At 42.0% G+C, this 17,875-nt stretch overlaps 1 protein-coding gene across 1 annotated transcript in view; it reads left to right on the forward strand.

Annotated features, from left to right (window-relative positions):
• The window catches only part of LOC126235424 (uncharacterized), a 237,201-nt gene that overhangs the window by 182,246 nt on the left and 37,080 nt on the right, over positions 1-17,875 (forward strand). The window contains exon 3 of the mRNA XM_049944148.1: positions 9,153-9,203. Within this exon, the coding sequence (XP_049800105.1) occupies positions 9,153-9,203 (51 nt within the window). The remainder of the gene's footprint in view (positions 1-9,152; positions 9,204-17,875) is intronic.

Here is a 17,875-nt window from a genome sequence, read left to right on the forward strand (position 1 = left end):
TTGAACAGCGCCGCTGTGATGTACTGCAGATTGCTTCCGCGAGGTGTAACCATCACTGCTGACATTTATTGTCAAGAACTGGCCACAGTGCTAGAACAACGACCAGGAAGACAGCGTGAAGAGATGCTACTCCACAATAACGCCCACCCGCTCTCTGCTAGACCGACAATAAACACTATACAGCAGTTGGGTCGGATAATCATTCCGCACCAACCTTATTTATCAGAATTTGCGACCTCGGATTTTCACTTTTCCGCTCTCTATCTAACAACTTTCAAGGAACTTCCTTTCCTGATGAAAATGCGCTCCGAACATGGTTCGAAGTGTTCCTCGCTTCAAAACCACGTGATTTCTCCAGTCGCCGGATCGAAAAGTTCCCCTAGCGTTGTAAATAGTGAAGGAGAATGTATTGTTGGTCTGTCATTAATAATCTGTTAAGTGCATCTATTGTGTTTATTGGACTTACGGAAAAGCGTTACGTACTCATGCGCCAACCTAGTAAACTTAGGGACATTATAGGTCGCAGAGAGCCACAACCATTCCTCTCAGCCGGCCGATGTGGCCGAGCGGTTCTAGGCGCTACAGTCTGGAACCGAGCGACCGCTACGGTCGCAGGTTCGAGTCCAGCCTTGGGCATGGACGTCTGTGATGTCCTTAGGTTAGTTAGGTTTCAGTAGTTCTAAGTTCTAGGGGACTGATGACCTCAGAAGTAAAGTCCCATAGTGCTCACAAGGGAACCTCCCCATCGCACCCCCCTCAGATTTAGTTATAAGTTGGCACAGTGGATAGACCTTGAAAAACTGAACACAGATCAATCGAGAAAACAGGAAGAAGTTGTGTGGAACTATGAAAAAATAAGCAAAATATACAAACTGAGTAGTCCATGCGCATCATAGGCAACACAAGGATAAGATGAGCTCCGGAGAGCCCTGGTCCCGTGGTTAGCGTGAGAAACTGCGGCACGAGAGGTCCTTGGTTCAAATCTTCCCTCGTGTGAAAATTTTAATTTTTTATTTTCAGTTTATGTGACAAACTCTTATGTTTTCATCACTTTTTTGTTAGCGATTATCACATCCACAAAAAACCTTAAACGGGCAGAGTAGAAGACTCTTTTTACCCATTCGCCAAGTGTGAAAGTTAGGTGGGTCGACAACATATTCCTGTCATGTGACGCACATGCCGCCACCAGTGTCGTATAGAATATACCAGACGTGTTTTGCTGTGGAGGAATCGGTTGACCTATGACCTTGAGATCAAACGTTTTCGGTTCCCATTGGAGAGGCACGTCCTTTCGTCTATTAATGGCACGGTTTTGCGGTGCGGTCGCAAAACACAGACACTAAACTTATTATAGTGAACAGAGACGTCAGAGAACGAACGGACAGATCATAACTTTGCGAAAATAAAGAAAGTAAACTTTTCGCTCCAAGGGGGACTTGAACCAAGGACCTCTCGTTCCGCAGCTGCTCACGCTAACCACGGGACCACGGCGCTCCTGAGCTAACATTATCCTTGGGGTTGCCTATCTTGCGCATGGACTACTCAGTTCGTATATTTTGCTTAATTTTTCTTAGTTCCACACAACTTCTTCCTGTTTTCTCGACTGATCTGTGTTCAGTTTTTCAAGGCCTATCCACTGTGTCAACTTATAACTAAATCTGAGGGGGGTGCGATGGGGAGGTTCCCTTGTCAGAGCCATTGTTCTCACGTTCTATCCGCGAGTGGACTGGGATGAAACGATGCACTGCCTGCGGAAAACAAAGTGAAGCATCCGAAAGCTGAGCAGGAAATGAAATTAAACTTCACAGGTTGGGAGAGTATGTGATGATATTGCACTGACTACAAGATCTACTCGAAATTACAGAGAACTGAGCAGTATGAGCTCACTTGTCAACATGACATTGCATCACACCTCTGGTATGCAATGATTAGGATGTCACAATGCCGCTGTATTCTGTCCCCAAGCAAGCTAGCGCATAATTGTTTAAGTGGTGCTTGATATCCTGGATCCTGGACTGACACCGAGTTGACGTCCAAACTGTATCCACGCATGAAACTTGCTGGCAGATTTAAACTGTGTGCCGGACTGAGACTCGAACTCGGTACCGTTGCCTTTCGCGGGTAGGTGCTATACTGACTGAGCTACCCAAGCACGACTCACGACCCGTCTTCAAGCCTTCAATTCTTGCAGTACCTCGTCTCCTACCTTCCAAAGAATTAAAGCTGTGAGGAAGGACCGTGAAACGTGCTTCGGTAGCTCAGTCGGTAGTGCACTTTCCCGGGAAAGGCAAAGGTCTGAGTTCGAGTCTCGGTCCGACACACAGTTTTAACCTGACAGGAAGTTTCATATCAGAAAACACTCCGCTGCAGAGTGAAAATCTATTTGCATGCATGTTTAATCGAGGACAGATCTGGAAATCTTGCTGGTCAGGGAAGTACCTCATCACGCAGACAGTTCATAGACACAGGTGCCAGGTGTGGGCGAGCGCTGTCCTGTTTGAAAAATAGCATCGAGGTACTTTCGAGTGAGAGGTACCACGTGAGGTCGCAAGTAGTGTTTGACGTAGAATTGTGTCAGCCTTCCTTCAGTCACTACTAGCACAGACCTTAAGTCATTAAAGATGGCTACCCACACCATACATGTCTCCAGGTTGCTGCCATATATCCGAGCTACATTTTAGTTAATGAGGGAAATTAGGGGAAAAATTGTGTACTCACAAAGTTTTGCATATTGCTAGGAAGGAAAGTCATGAACAACATACCAAAAATCCTCAGCATTGGCGTGTGAGGGTTGGGGTAGGGTAGGACTGAAGGTCACTTATTATATTTCTTTCGAGTTATTCGAAAACCGCCTCTTCTAGCGAAAATGTTTCCCAGTACCATATTAAACAACACTACACTTCCTTCGAAAATGTCTTATTTATTTTTTTCTGTAGGACTAATTTTGCCATATTCAGTGGATGGAAAATCGTAGATTATAAAAAATATTTCTCTAACAGTATGAAACAAATGTTTCTCTTTAAATGAAGTGGGGTAAAACAGACGTTAAAAGTGTATACCACATCTAAGTGAAGTAGAGCATTTTAAGGGAAAAGTTGTGTTCTGAGCGCGACCACTACGGTCGCAGGTTCGAATCCTGCCTCGGGCATGGATGTGTGTGCTGTCCTTAGGTTGGTTAGGTTTAAGTAGTTCTAAGTTCTAGGGGACTTATGACCTCAGGAGTTGAGTCCCATGGTGCTCAGAGCCATTTTGTGTTCTGAGTTTGTAGCAGATGGCAGAGCGGGAGAAGAGTGAGGTATAAGTGCAGCAGAAGATCACCGGATTTTGCTCGTGCACTTCCCTCGATCTTCAGTTTGCAGATCTATGAAGATCTGCAAACTGAAGATCGAGCACGTGTACTCTCCACTCAGTCTACCCCTATACGCGATTATAAGCAACTACAGGCTGTTTCACAAAGTTATACGAGCCCTCCACAGCGCGCCTTATGGATCACTGTGTGCACAGTGCACAGACATCCTCAGAATGTGTTTATTTTCCGCCAGATGCGTTAACACTAGGTGGAGTGCAGATATGAGGTACTAATAACACTAATGCGGTTAATACATATCGACGTAATCTGTATAAATCTCTGCACACTGTGCTACACTGCTAGAGGAGAAATTGGTTCTCAGTCATCCAGTACAGCAGCCGTAGTGTTTTTCTAGGACAGAAATGTTCACCCACTATGAGCGCTGCTCGTTATTTACAGTGTTATTAAAAATGATTGAAGCGATTTCACAGCTCTACAATAACTTTATTATTTGAGATATTTTCACAATGCTTTGCACACAGATACAAAAACTCAAAAAGTTTTTTTAGGCATTCACAAATGTTCGATATGTGCCCCTTTAGTGATTCGGCAGACATCAAGCCGATAATCAAGTTTCTCCAACACTCGGTGCAGCATGTCCCCATCAATGAGTTCGAAAGCATCGTTGATGCGAGCTCGCAGTTCTGGCACGTTTCTTGGTAGAGGAGGTTTAAACACTGAATCTTTCACATAACCCCACAGAAAGAAATCGCATGGGGTTAAGTCGGGAGAGCGTGGAGGCCATGACATGAATTGCTGATCATGATCTCCACCACGACCGATCGATCGGTTTTCCAATCTCCTGTTTAAGAAATGCCGAACATCATTATGGAAGTGCGGTGGAGCACCATCCTGTTGAAAGATGAAGTCGGCGCTGTCGGTCTCCAGTTGTGGCATGAGCCAATTTTCCAGCATGTCCAGATACACGTGTCCTGTAACGTTTTTTTCGCAGAAGAAAAAGGGGCCGTAAAGTTTAAACTGTGAGATTGCACAAAACACGTTAACTTTTGGTGAATTGCGAATTTGCTGCACGAATGCGTGAGGATTCTCTATCACCCAGATTCGCACATTGTGTCTGTTCACTTCACCATTAAGAAAAAATGTTGCTTCATCACTGAAAACAAGTTTCGTACTGAACGCATCCTCTTCCATGAGCTGTTGCAACCGCGCCGAAAATTCAAAGCGTTTGACTTTGTCATCGGGTGTCAGGGCTTGTAGCAATTGTAAGCGGTAGGGCTTCTGCTTTAGCCTTTTCCGTAAGATTTTCCAAACCGTCGGCTGTGGTACGTTTAGCTCCCTGCTTGCTTTATTCGTCAACTTCCGCGGGCTACGCGTGAAACTTGCCCGCACGCGTTCAATCGTTTCTTCGCTCACTGCAGGCCGACCCGTTGATTTCCCCTTACAGAGGCATCCAGAAGCTTTAAACTGCGCATACCATCGCCGAATGGAGTTAGCAGTTGGTGGATCTTTGTTGAACTTCGTCCTGAAGTGTCGTTGCACTGTTATGACTGACTGATGGGAGTGCATTTCAAGCACGACATACGCTTTCTCGGCTCCTGTCGCCATTTTGTCTCACTGCGCTCTCGAGCGCTCTGGCGGCAGAAACCTGAAGTGCGGCTTCAGCCGAACAAAACTTTATGAGTTTTTCTACGTATCTGTAGTGTGTCGTGACCATATGTCAATGAATGGAGCTACAGTGAATTTATGAAATCGCTTCAATCATTTGTAATAGCCCTGTACTTTACAGATAGACTATACGTTCCCAGCGTATTCCGTCCAGTTCTCTTACGTGGGCAGACATGTTTATGCAGCATCGTTATTTTCAGTTTATTATGTCAATACTTCTTTGCAGTCGTTATCTGAGCTATTAAGGAGAAAAGCTCAACAGCTGGAGTTATCAACCGCCTACCCCAATGAACAGACTTCCCCAAGTGTAACCTGCTGTCAGTGTCTATTCGGCAATGTCAGTTTCATTGTCTCCACAATCACTCTCTGGAATACCTTACACAGCATGAGGGGTATCAAACACATCCCCACAGTCTCAGCACTCCCAAAATCTGAAGAGCTTGAATTGTCTCCCTCTGAGGTAGAAGTAGGTTACTTAGGTGTTATAGAACTTAAGATATTTTAACGTAAGTCGAGCAATGCATTACATTACAGCAGGTTGCCGTTCTAGACTTGAGCCTGAGTGGGCCCATTACAAGAGACATATTCACATCTATCTTGGAAGATATACTGTGGATGTGTGATGACTCCATTCAGTGCAACTTACTCCACGAGCGCTAGCAGTTCCAGAATGGAAAAGATTTATGCAGTCTACCAGAAACATAGTCGGTGGTGAGAGAAATGCAGTACCTTTCTGATCATTCATTAATTCACTACCAAGTAGCTAAAACATAATTATACAGCTTTACATTATGCAGTCAACGATAGACAAAAGTAAGGTGCCACTTAGGTTACAGACAACACCACACTTACAAGTTATGCGCACAGGAACTTATTTTACAGGACAGCTCACTTAACAACTAGATGTAAATACTCTCTTTATAAACACTCCTATACGAGGTGTGACAATTAAGTAATGAGACTGACATTCTTTGCAAGATGTGGCAACCCGGCAGGCTTGCGTAGGCACAATATCTTTGACCTTGGTGTATACGCAGTTTCTAGTCCAAGCGGCACATCGATGCAACTGCTAAGTCGTGAGTTGCGCTGTAATAAGTTAACACGTGTCTGTGTGTCTCATCACGTAAAAGGAATCGCATAATATAGCACAATGGTATGCCATTTATTTTTGCGTTAAATTGGGTGAAAACGCGACGACACCTGACGGTAAGCTTCAGAAGGCTTTTGGAGAGGAGGTTATGTCAAGAGCTCAAGTTTTTCGTTGGCATAAAATATTTAGTGAAGGCAGAACGAATGTTGAAGGTGAAGACCGCAGTGGACGACCTTCAACCTCACGGATGGATGTCAATTTGGCCAGGGTGCGTGAACTCGTACGATCTGATCGAAGATTATCTGTGAAAATGATTGTAGAAGAGCTGAAGAACAATCGAGAAACGGTTCGTCTAATAATAACTGAAGATCTTGGTATGAGAAAGATTTATGCAAAAATGGTCCCCAAAAATCTCACACTACAACAGCGAGAAATATAGAAAAATGTGGCAGCCTATCTGTTAGAGCAAACTGAAATCAATCCAGAATTGTTGAGCCGTGTTATCACTAGTGATGAAAGTTGGTTTTCTCAGTACGATCCAGAGACAAAACGCCAAAGTTCGCAATGGTGCTCAAAGAGATCACCCAGGCCAAAAAAAAGCTCGCATTTCAAAATCGAAAGTGCATGCTTGTGTGCTTCTTTGATTCCAAGGGAATTGTTCATAAAGTGGGTGCCTCCTGGACAAACAGTTAACTAATATTACTACAAAGAAATTTTAGAAATACTTCGTCAAAGAGTTCTTCGTGTCCGTGCCAACGTTGCTCATAATTGGATTCTGCATCGCGATAATGCGCCATCCCATACTGCCATGTCACTACAGCAATTTTTAACCTAAAAAAAAAATTTCAACACTTCTACAGCCACCTTATTCACCAGATATCGCTCCGTGCGACTCTTTTCTATTTCCAAGAGTCAAAACAGCGGTCAAGGGACACCATTTTCAAACAACACAAGATGTCCAAACATCTGTGACGAGGGTCTGGGAGGATATTACAGAACATGAGTTCCAGAAATGTTACCATCAATGGCAGAATCGCTAGAAAAAGTGTGTGCAATCAGAAGGGAAATACTCTGAAGGAGACAACACTAAACTTGACTAATACAGTAAGCAATATTTTTTTCACATCAGTCTCATTACTTTATTGCCGCACCTCGTATAAACACGAGGTCAGAGAAGTTATTTTGTCTGCTCCCATAAGTGAACTAGACAGGAAATTCTGGGGAGGTAAAGACCGTATGTAAACTAAAAGGCGAGCAGCGCTCATTCTGGAGGAAGTTGCCTTCCCCGGAAAAACACTACAGCTGCCGTATAGGACGACTAAGAATCAATTTCTCCTCCAGTAGTGTAGAACAGTATGTAGAGATTTAAGTAGATTCTGTCCGTATGCATCACCTGCGTTTGTGCTATTGATAAGTTAACGGATTTTGTACAAAATAAACATCCCAGGAATATCTGCACACTGCGTCGCCAGTGATTCGTAAGGCATACCCATATAATTTTGTTAAACGACATGTATGTGCTTGTTGTGACGTAGTGGGAGGATAGAGTGGGTAATCACCTGTTCGACCTTTACTTTTCAGGCATATGAAGGAGGGAAGAGCATAAGCACAATCCGGTTACCTATCTTCTCTCAGCTTCGCCTTCCACATTGCTACACCCCTGGAACACCACTTATCCCTTTAGTATGTCTTTACTGGACTGATGTAGTACGCTCATTTCATATTTCTGTTAACCCACTTGATTTGAAGATAAATATTAGTTCTACACCGTTATGGGCATCCTGTAGCAAGCCAGAACCCAGCACTACACTTTAAAATATCTATGGAACTTCCTGTGCATCATCTTAAGATGAGCCTGAAATGATTTTAAAACTGGTTCGTAGAATAAATAACTATTTCAGAAAAGTGACTTATTACAGTTTTTCTGTATTTCTATTTTTATTGTAACGTTACCTTATCAGTTAATACGCACTAACAGCAAGTCTGTTTCCCTTCTGTAAGGTCACCAGGCAACGAAAGTCAAGTCTGATATTGCTAATGACGTTTCTCTATACGTAAATAAGAAACTTTATCTTGTGCAGCAACAACAAACAAAGAATATTTCATTGAGAATAGTAAAAACATTTAACTCTTTGAAACGCCAAATCAGTAACGATGCAATACGGAGTTGAACAGCAAGGCAGATATATAAAATACCGTGTGTAAAATATTTTGCTACACCGAAGGATAAGAAAGTAAACGACACTAACAGCTTAAAAGCTAATCATACTGCGTATCTGATTTCCACTTACTTACTTTTTGCAGTTTTGTTGTATAATTTCCTAATATATTACAACAACTTTTTGCTCTTCATGGCGGAACGACACAGTAACCACTGACAATTTTTTTGAAGAGGTAAACAGTCTAGGCTGCAAAATAGCTTTTATTATTTTATATTTTGCGAATAACTCGTTTCGCCTTGTTTAAGACATCTTCAGGTTGGCTGGCCCAACAGGTGTTAAACACATATTCTGTCTTCCTTGCAGAAGTCTTCACTGAAAACGACTGTTCTCAATATTTTAAGAACATTGCGTGAAGCCCTGTTATATATACATAACATGTACAACGGAATTTCTTACATGTTTACATTTTGTGATGCATTTCTGTAGGGATGATCCCGTTTTTGGTGTCTTTGGAGTGCGCTATATATTGTATAGTCTACAAGGGCACTGCGCGAAGTCTCTTAAAACTCGTCAAGGGCTTTACCTACTAAGGTTTTTCAGGTATGTCAAACATGACTTCCCGTGTAAGCAACATAGCCACCACAACGGTGTTTGCCTTCTAAGACGCTTGCGTAGAGTGCAGACTATGTTTTTAAGACCTGTAGTGCTAGCCAGTCCAAATATGCCTTAAAGAAGGCGTAATGCATTATTGGCAAAATATAAAGAGCCTGGCGTAAAGCCGACATCGGAATTTTTTGCAGAGTTATCATATTTCTATAAAGACTGTGTTTCTTCTCTTGGCGCTCAGCGAGCGCATTGATGAAAATAGTTTTACTGGGATGTTAGCTGTAAATGTGATTGAGTGTGTCTGTTTGGTTTGTTTCAGAGTTGGACTACCTTCCAGCAGACATGGAACCACCTGCCGTGAGCGCCGCCAGTGAGTAAACAAACAATTCCCATCCTGTTTGCACAGTTTCAAACTACACCATCTTGCACGTTTATTTATCTGTGTAACATATCACAACGTATTGTTGATATCTTTCGATATTTAGCTACCTGTATTAAAGCGTACACCGAGTTCTGCGCAACATTTCATCTACTTGTTGTTGACATCTTTCGATATTTAGTTACCTGTATTAAACTACGCAGAGTTCTACGTAATATCTCTGACTTCTTTAGACGTGCTACTTGCATTAAGCGCAGCCGTTGGAGTTTAAACTACTTCTTTGCATAATTGCCTGCATTTATGAGATCATTACTGGTAGGTAGTATTGAAAAGCGCTCAAACGTTGCATCTTATCGGAAAAATGACAATTAAATAAGGAAAAAAAGAAAACTAATCAAAATAATACAATTGTGCTAATCTTGAACACACTTTTATTTATTCTTAAGCTGTGAAAATTATTTTCTTTTTATTTCGACAGTTATTGATTTTAGAGTGCTACATATCTGGTACATGATAGAACAGCCATCTGAAAACAGTTCAAAAACTAACAGTCACTTGTATGATGTTAATGAACGAAGTTATTAATTTGTTTCTTACTTAGTCTCCCTGACTGTCGTCGTCATCCATATATATAAGAAAGCTCCACCTTTACACCATACGACGAACGCAAGATTCTCTTGCTATAATTACCCTGAGTGTACGGTTTTACTACACAATAATACGTTCAACTACACAATTCAAAAGTGGTCGACGATATCAGCTATCGATCAGAATATTTTGCTTTTATGTTCCTTAGAACAGTTACAAGTTCCCAGTTACCAATATATTGGGTTTCTCGCTAATATGTACTACGAGATACCTACCATAGTTAAATACTTTTTATAGTACTTTTCACCACTTTGAGAACTCTCCTGTCCTTAATTGACGTAAACGAAGAACGACATTATAATTTTAATTGCCTTATTAATCAATACACATTAACATTATTAACCACCTATTTTCTGTTAGTATATGTATCTGAATGTCTTTACTCAAGAAGCTAGTTCGAAAAATCATCAGTCCTTCACCATTCCATTTTCGAGAAGATAACAATTATTTGCTAATTTGAAGATTAATCTATGAACCCATTCAAGACTTTTCATTAATTAATGTGTTCAACGTTGAACTGCATTCTACACATTTATAAAGCCTATTTATAGACGTAACATACTCTGCGGCAGTTTTTTGGTGACACCAGCACAGCCCCTCTAACGAATGAAGTTGCCGTCGTTAGCGTGTTTTAAAAATAGGTTAGCCATCTAAATTCCATGTATTATTAACCTAAGAATTTCCAAGAAGTCTCACCTGGTAAGTTTATCTGTTAGGTATACAACAGAAACACATTATGTAATTGTTCTTTCGTTCGTCAAATACGTTCTTCATTTAATCAGTCCTCATGTCATAAGGATATCTGAAGACTACACCATCCGTTAGCACTACCTACTTACGGTTTCTACAACGGAATTTCCAGCCTTTAAACTGAAAACTGATGGAAACAAAGAGCTGCGGATATTTTAGTGTGGCTTGTAATATGTGTTTCCCACTGGGTTCCTGTTTAATAAGTTTATATGGAACAAAAAAAAATGGCATCATTTGCGGGTACAACTCATGTTTGAAAACGGTCTCTACAGGTACATAAATAGTATATTACTAAGAATACAAAATGAAATAAAAAACAGTAAGAGTAATATAAATCAACTCCAATACATGACTAGGTTACATATGTACACTGCTTTCGTTGTATTATTTTCACGATTAGTCTTCAACGTGTACCATTAAAACTTTTGTATGTAATATTAAAATATTTATTCTACTAAACAATCATATGAGATGTAATGTCTATGATTGTTACTTCCCACTCATACGCGGCCTGTTGCTACTGTAAGCAGTGACATAATTCCATTGAGTCCATATTCTATTTTGTTCTGCGTTCTAGGATCGATTGTGTTGCCCCTAGGGATCACTGTTGATCAAGCTCTTCCGATATCCTAAGCCTTGTCGCTTTTCAAAAGTTACAATAAGTTGACAATATTTAGAGTTACTTCACCCAGGTTCATGACCGAGAAAAGATGACGCGGCATAAGTTTCTCTGTGCTAAACACTATTTTGGTAGAGGGATTAATGTTGATGACAGAAGCAGAAAGGATGTACGGACGATTATTACCTTTAATAAGAACACTAGTCCTAAAGTGACTGCTAAGTTTAAGGCGCAACTCTACAACAAGATGTGAGAAAATAAACAGATTCTGAATGACTTTGTTTTCTCTCTCAAGATCCGAGAAGAGGTTAGCATAATAAGGGGAGTTAGAATAGAAATTTTCTTTTTCTAATTTACGGATTTTTATTCCATTACAAAATCTGCAATTTTCCAAATTAAATTATATATATATACACTCCTGGAAATGGAAAAAAGAACACATTGACACCGGTGTGTCAGACCCACCATACTTGCTCCGGACACTGCGAGAGGGCTGTACAAGCAATGATCACACGCACGGCACAGCGGACACACCAGGAACCGCGGTGTTGGCCGTCGAATGGCGCTAGCTGCGCAGCATTCGTGCACCGCCGCCGTCAGTGTCAGCCAGTTTGCCGTGGCATACGGAGCTCCATCGCAGTCTTTAACACTGGTAGCATGCCGCGACAGCGTGGACGTGAACCGTATGTGCAGTTGACGGACTTTGAGCGAGAGCGTATAGTGGGCATGCGGGAGGCCGGGTGGACGTACCGCCGAATTGCTCAACACGTGGGGCGTGAGGTCTCCACAGTACATCGATGTTGTCTCCAGTGGTCGGCGGAAGGTGCACGTGCCCGTCGACCTGGGACCGGACCGCAGCGACACACGGATGCACGCCAAGACCGTAGGATCCTACGCAGTACCGTAGGGGACCGCACCGCCACTTCCCAGCAAATTAGGGACACTGTTGCTCCTGGGGTATCGGCGAGGACCATTCGCAACCGTCTCCATGAAGCTGGGCTACGGTCCCGCACACCGTTAGGCCGTCTTCCGCTCACGCCCCAACATCGTGCAGCCCGCCTCCAGTGGTGTCGCGACAGGCGTGAATGGAGGGACGAATGGAGACGTGTCGTCTTCAGCGATGAGAGTCGCTTCTGCCTTGGTGCCAATGATGGTCGTATGCGTGTTTGGCGCCGTGCAGGTGAGCGCCACAATCAGGACTGCATACGACCGAGGCACACAGGGCCAACACCCGGCATCATGGTGTGGGGAGCGATCTCCTACACTGGCCGTACACCACTGGTGATCGTCGAGGGGACACTGAATAGTGCACGGTACATCCAAACCGTCATCGAACCCATCGTTCTACCATTCCTAGACCGACAAGGGAACATGCTGTTCCAACAGGACAATGCACGTCCGCATGTATCCCGTGCCACCCAACGTGCTCTAGAAGGTGTAAGTCAACTACCCTGGCCAGCAAGATCTCCGTATCTGTCCCCCATTGAGCATGTTTGGGACTGGATGAAGCGTCGTCTCACGCGGTCTGCACGTCCGGCACGAACGCTGGTCCAACTGAGGCGCCAGGTGGAAATGGCATGGCAAGCCGTTCCACAGGACTACATCCAGCATCTCTACGATCGTCTCCATGGGAGAATAGCAGCCTGCATTGCTGCGAAAGGTGGATATACACTGTACTAGTGCCGACATTGTGCATGCTCTGTTGCCTGTGTCTATGTGCCTGTGGTTCTGTCAGTGTGATCATGTGATGTATCTGACCCCAGGAATGTGTCAATAAAGTTTCCCCTTCCTGGGACAATGAATTCACGGTGTTCTTAATTCAATTTCCAGGAGTATATATATATATATATATATATATATATATATATATATATATATATATATATATATATATATATACTCACATGGGAAGTATTTCATTTTATTTTTTTTTTTAATGTAATCTACACCGGTTGAAAATGTTAAATTTTATACGTTCATTACTTCAAGATCTAATAAAATCGGTAATTTTTATATAGAAGTCTGTGGATTGCTGTATTATAATGATTAAATTACGTGTTTGTATTGGTAGCTCTGTCAAAAACAGTATCGTATCGTTTCATAATATAAGCACGCGTTGTATGTGGAAGTGCTAACGTTATTCCGAGAAAAAGTGACAGATACATTGGTCAATCTCTCAAAAAGTGAAGAATGACGCCCAAACAAAGGGTTTTTAACAAACGTGGGTTTCATGGTAACAGATTTTTGAATAAAGGGAAACACTGTGTTCAACATGTGGTGTGTGAAGTTACAGACAATGAAACACAGGCAAACTCGTCAGTATCTAGAGAAACACCCATTAGTGATTCGAAAATTAAAACAAAACGTTGTTATACACAGTTTTCTCAAAACAAAAATGATGTAAATGGTAGGTTAGGTTGTAATCTGTAGATTTACAGATCCTAACAAGGGTGTTAGGCGAATGTGCGTGTTGTAAAAAATATATCAAATGGACTAGCCAGGAAACGTATCATTAATTGGGCCAGTTGTAAATATACTCATTCATTTTGGAATTGTGATAAGTCTAAAGATAATTATTTTGAAGTAAATGTTAGGTGGTTTTATGGATTGAGAGTTATTGGCAAAGGACACACTGCAGTAGAAACAATGTGTACCGTGATGAATATGCCACGCCCACCTTGTAAAATCGAGAAGTATGCAGGATTTATTGGAACTGCTGTCGAATCTGTTGCATGTGAGTGAATGAATGGTGCTGCAAACCAAGCTGTTGAAATAAATGATGGTATGACTGACATACCAGTAGCTTTTGAAGGAACTTGGCAGACGCGTGGCTACAGTTCTAAAGATTTCGTTGCTACATTGACCAGTGTGGATACTGGAAAGGTAAGACACTTCCAGATTTTAACCAAACATTGTTATAAGTGTAAATCAGGGAATGAAGAAGAGCAATGAAGGCCTCTGCACCTACTGAAATTTTTAGATCTGTGAACGAAAGGGGAGTATGTTACACTATGTTCTTAGGTGATGGAGACTCAGAAGCCTATAACAGTGTAGTAGCCGCTCAGCCTGATGGTGAGAAGATTATCACAAAACTGGAATGTGTTGGTCATGTCCCGAAGAGGATGGGCACCAGGTTGAGGAAGTTGAAACAGAGTTTGAGATACAAGCAACTTTCTTATGGTAAAACCATAACAGGCAGGCTGACAGTCAAAAAGATTGATAAACAACAGCAGTATTATGGGATGGTCATTGTACATAATACTGAAGATTTTTTGAAAAAGAAGCAGGCAGTATGGGCTACCTTCTTCCACAATCTGTCAACTGATGGAAAACCAGTACACAACCTTTTCCCTCCTGGACCTGATTCATCGTGCAATTACGACAAACAGTTCATACAGCCATAATTATTCCATACCAGCAGCAGTCACGGATATCATGAAACATATTTACAGAGACGTGGCAAATTACTGAAGAAGTGTCTGCATGGTCAAACTCAAAATCCCAATTAGCCGTTCAATAATCTTATACGGACTCGGTTACCAAAAAATGTTTATGTTGGAATGAAGACTCTACAGTGGGGAGTCAGTTATGCTGTTATTGCTTTTCACGAAGGCAACATTGGTAGGGTGAAAGTGCTACAGCATATGGGAATTAGTCCTGGAGTAAACTGCATCAGAGAACTTGAACGGATGCACATAGTTCGCATTGATAATGCAGAGTCTGCAGCACTGTTGACCAATACGGAGTCCAGAAACAAGAAAAGAAGAAACAACTTGGAAAAAGATCAAGAGGATGATATACAGTATTGTGCAGGGTGCTTCTGAGTTACTAAAAATAAAAAATTAAGCATATATTAAGTGAGTTACAGTCTTTTGAAACTGTAGAAGCCGTTCCTGAAAATTTACGTTTTCTGTTGCATTTTTCCATAAATCTCAGAAACCACTTCGAGTAGAGTTTTTAAATTTTCGCGAAGTAATAGCATACATATCCTGAGTCAAATGAACTAAAAGAAGAACATAATGTTTGAATAATTAAAATTATTTAGGTTAACATACAAAAAGTACACAAAATTTTAACCGTGTAATTAAAAAATTATATTTCCGAAAGCAGTGTCTGAAATGCAATTATTTTAGTTCAGTATACTCAGAACATACGGTTTAATGCCCTGTAAAATTTTAATGTCAGTGGCTACAAGGATTCCTGAAATACAGCGAAGCGAAGTCACTAAACTTAACATTGTCGGGATAGGGCGTTCCAACACCCCTTAAAGGTGATTTACAGGGTAACAATTAACAAAGTCTAGATTAACGGGTAAACCCCGATTCTTTAAAGAAAGGACCTCTCATGTATAAGACAGCTTCATACGTCGGATTAATTTATAACTGAGTTAATGTGTTAAATATTTTACGTTAAACATATTAGCAAGAGACAGGCTAGAAAAGGTTTCGAATTATACTTAAAGATTGTTGGAAGCCTCTAAGTACTCTCATTATGAGACGCTGGATGAATATAGTCTGTGTAATTTGCGTTCCATTTCAAGCAGAAGCTACCTCTTCACACATCTAAATGTCTATGGAGTGATATATCCTGAAGTATATGTCGTACAATTTTTGCAGGTACATCCGGTGGAATGTCTGGATACTGACTGCAAACTATGTGCGAATGGAGTCGGTAGTAAAGAAAGTAAATAATAAAAACGTCTTCTCTGAAGCTGAAGTCTTACTGTATGAACAGCGAAAATGTAGTCAGCGGTAAACTTTTTCTTCTTTCATCATTTTGGTGTTGGGGGGGGGGGGGGGTCACGAAGAAAAAGTTTCGCAAGGTTTTGAAATTATGTGTAAAATTGTTTTGGAAATACCTTTGTGCTAGTTCACATGTACATGCCAACGTCGCAAACACAGGATGAAGACATAAAATATATGAAAATATTGGAGAGGTAATTCAGTACGTAAAGGGAGATGAAAATCTAACAGTCATGGAGGACTGAGAAGTGGTTGTAGAGGACGGAGCACAAGAAAGGGTGCGGTAGAACATGGGTTTGGTGGTACGACCGAGAGAGGAGAAAGACTAATTGAGTTCTGCTGTAAATATCAGTTAACAACAGCGAATGTTCTGTTCAAGAGTACATTTTGTAAAGACCGGAAGGTATGGGAAGATTTCGGTTGGATTACATCATGATCAGGCAAAGATTCCGAACGCAGATACTGGATTGCAAGACGTACCGTGCAACGGATGCAGACTCAGATCACAATTTAATAATGATAAAATTAGACTGAAATTTAGAAGACTAGTCAGGAAGAATCAATGAACAAAGAAGTGAGATTCGACTAAGGAAGGAAGAGGCACGCTTAAACTTCTTAAAGATATTGATAGTCTACTTTTTCTTCTTATGAAATGGCAGTTGGCTTCTGCAAGTCATTTGCTCCATAGTCTCAGTGAGAATTTATATTCTGGAGATAAAAGGCAGCTTAGTTCTGTTTGTAAAAGAAACCAAGTTGATAACTTTATCTCTACAGATGATAAGATTATATATACACTATTGGCCATTAAAATTGCTACACCACGAAGATGACGTGCTACAGACGCGACATATAACCGACAGGAAGAAGATGCTGTCATATGCAAATGATTAGCTTTTCAGAGCATTCACACAAGGTTAGCGCCGGTGGCGACACCTACAACGTGCTGACATGAGGAATGTTTCCAACCGATCTCTCATACACAAATAGCAGTTGACCAGTGTTGCCCGGAGAAACGTTGTTGTGATGCCTCATGCAAGGAGGAGAAATGCGTACCATCACGTTTCCGACTTTGATAAAGGTCGGATTGTAGCCTATCGCAATTGCGGTTTATTGTATAGCGACAGTGCTGCTCGTATAGGTCGAGATCGAATGACTGTTAGCAGAATATGGAATCGGTGGGTTCTGGAGGGTAATACGGAACGCCGTGCTGGATCCCAACGGCCTCGTTTCACTAGCAGTCGAGATGACAGGCATCTTATCCGCATGGATGTAACGGATCGTGCAGCCACGTCTCGATCCCTGAGTCAACAGTTGGGGACGTGTGCAAGACGACAACCATCTGCACGAACAGTTCGACGACGTTTCCTGCAGCATGGACTATCAGCTCGGAGACCATGGCTGCAGTTACCCTTGACGCTGCATCACAGACAGGAGCGCCTGCGATGGTGTACTCAACGACGAACCTGGGTGCACGAATGGCAAAACGTCATTTTTCGGATGAATCCAGGTTCTGTTTACGGCATCATGGTGGTCGCATCCGTGTTTGGCGACATCGCGATGAACGCACATTGGAAGCGTGTATTCGTCATCACCATACTGGCGTATCACCCGGCGTGATGGTATGCGGTGCCATTGGTTACACGTCTCGGTCACCTCTTGTTCGCATTGACGGCACTTGGAACTGTGGACGTTACATTTCAGATGTGTTACGACTCGTGGCTCTACCCTTCATTCGATCCCTGCGAAACCCTACATTTCAGCAGGATAATGCACGACCGCATGTTACACGTCTCGGTCACCTCTTGTTCGCATTGACGGCACTTGGAACTGTGGACGTTACATTTCAGATGTGTTACGACTCGTGGCTCTACCCTTCATTCGATCCCTGCGAAACCCTACATTTC

This window comes from Schistocerca nitens, chromosome 2, assembly GCF_023898315.1.
Source record: "Schistocerca nitens isolate TAMUIC-IGC-003100 chromosome 2, iqSchNite1.1, whole genome shotgun sequence".
NCBI classification, from domain to species: domain Eukaryota; kingdom Metazoa; phylum Arthropoda; class Insecta; order Orthoptera; family Acrididae; genus Schistocerca; species Schistocerca nitens.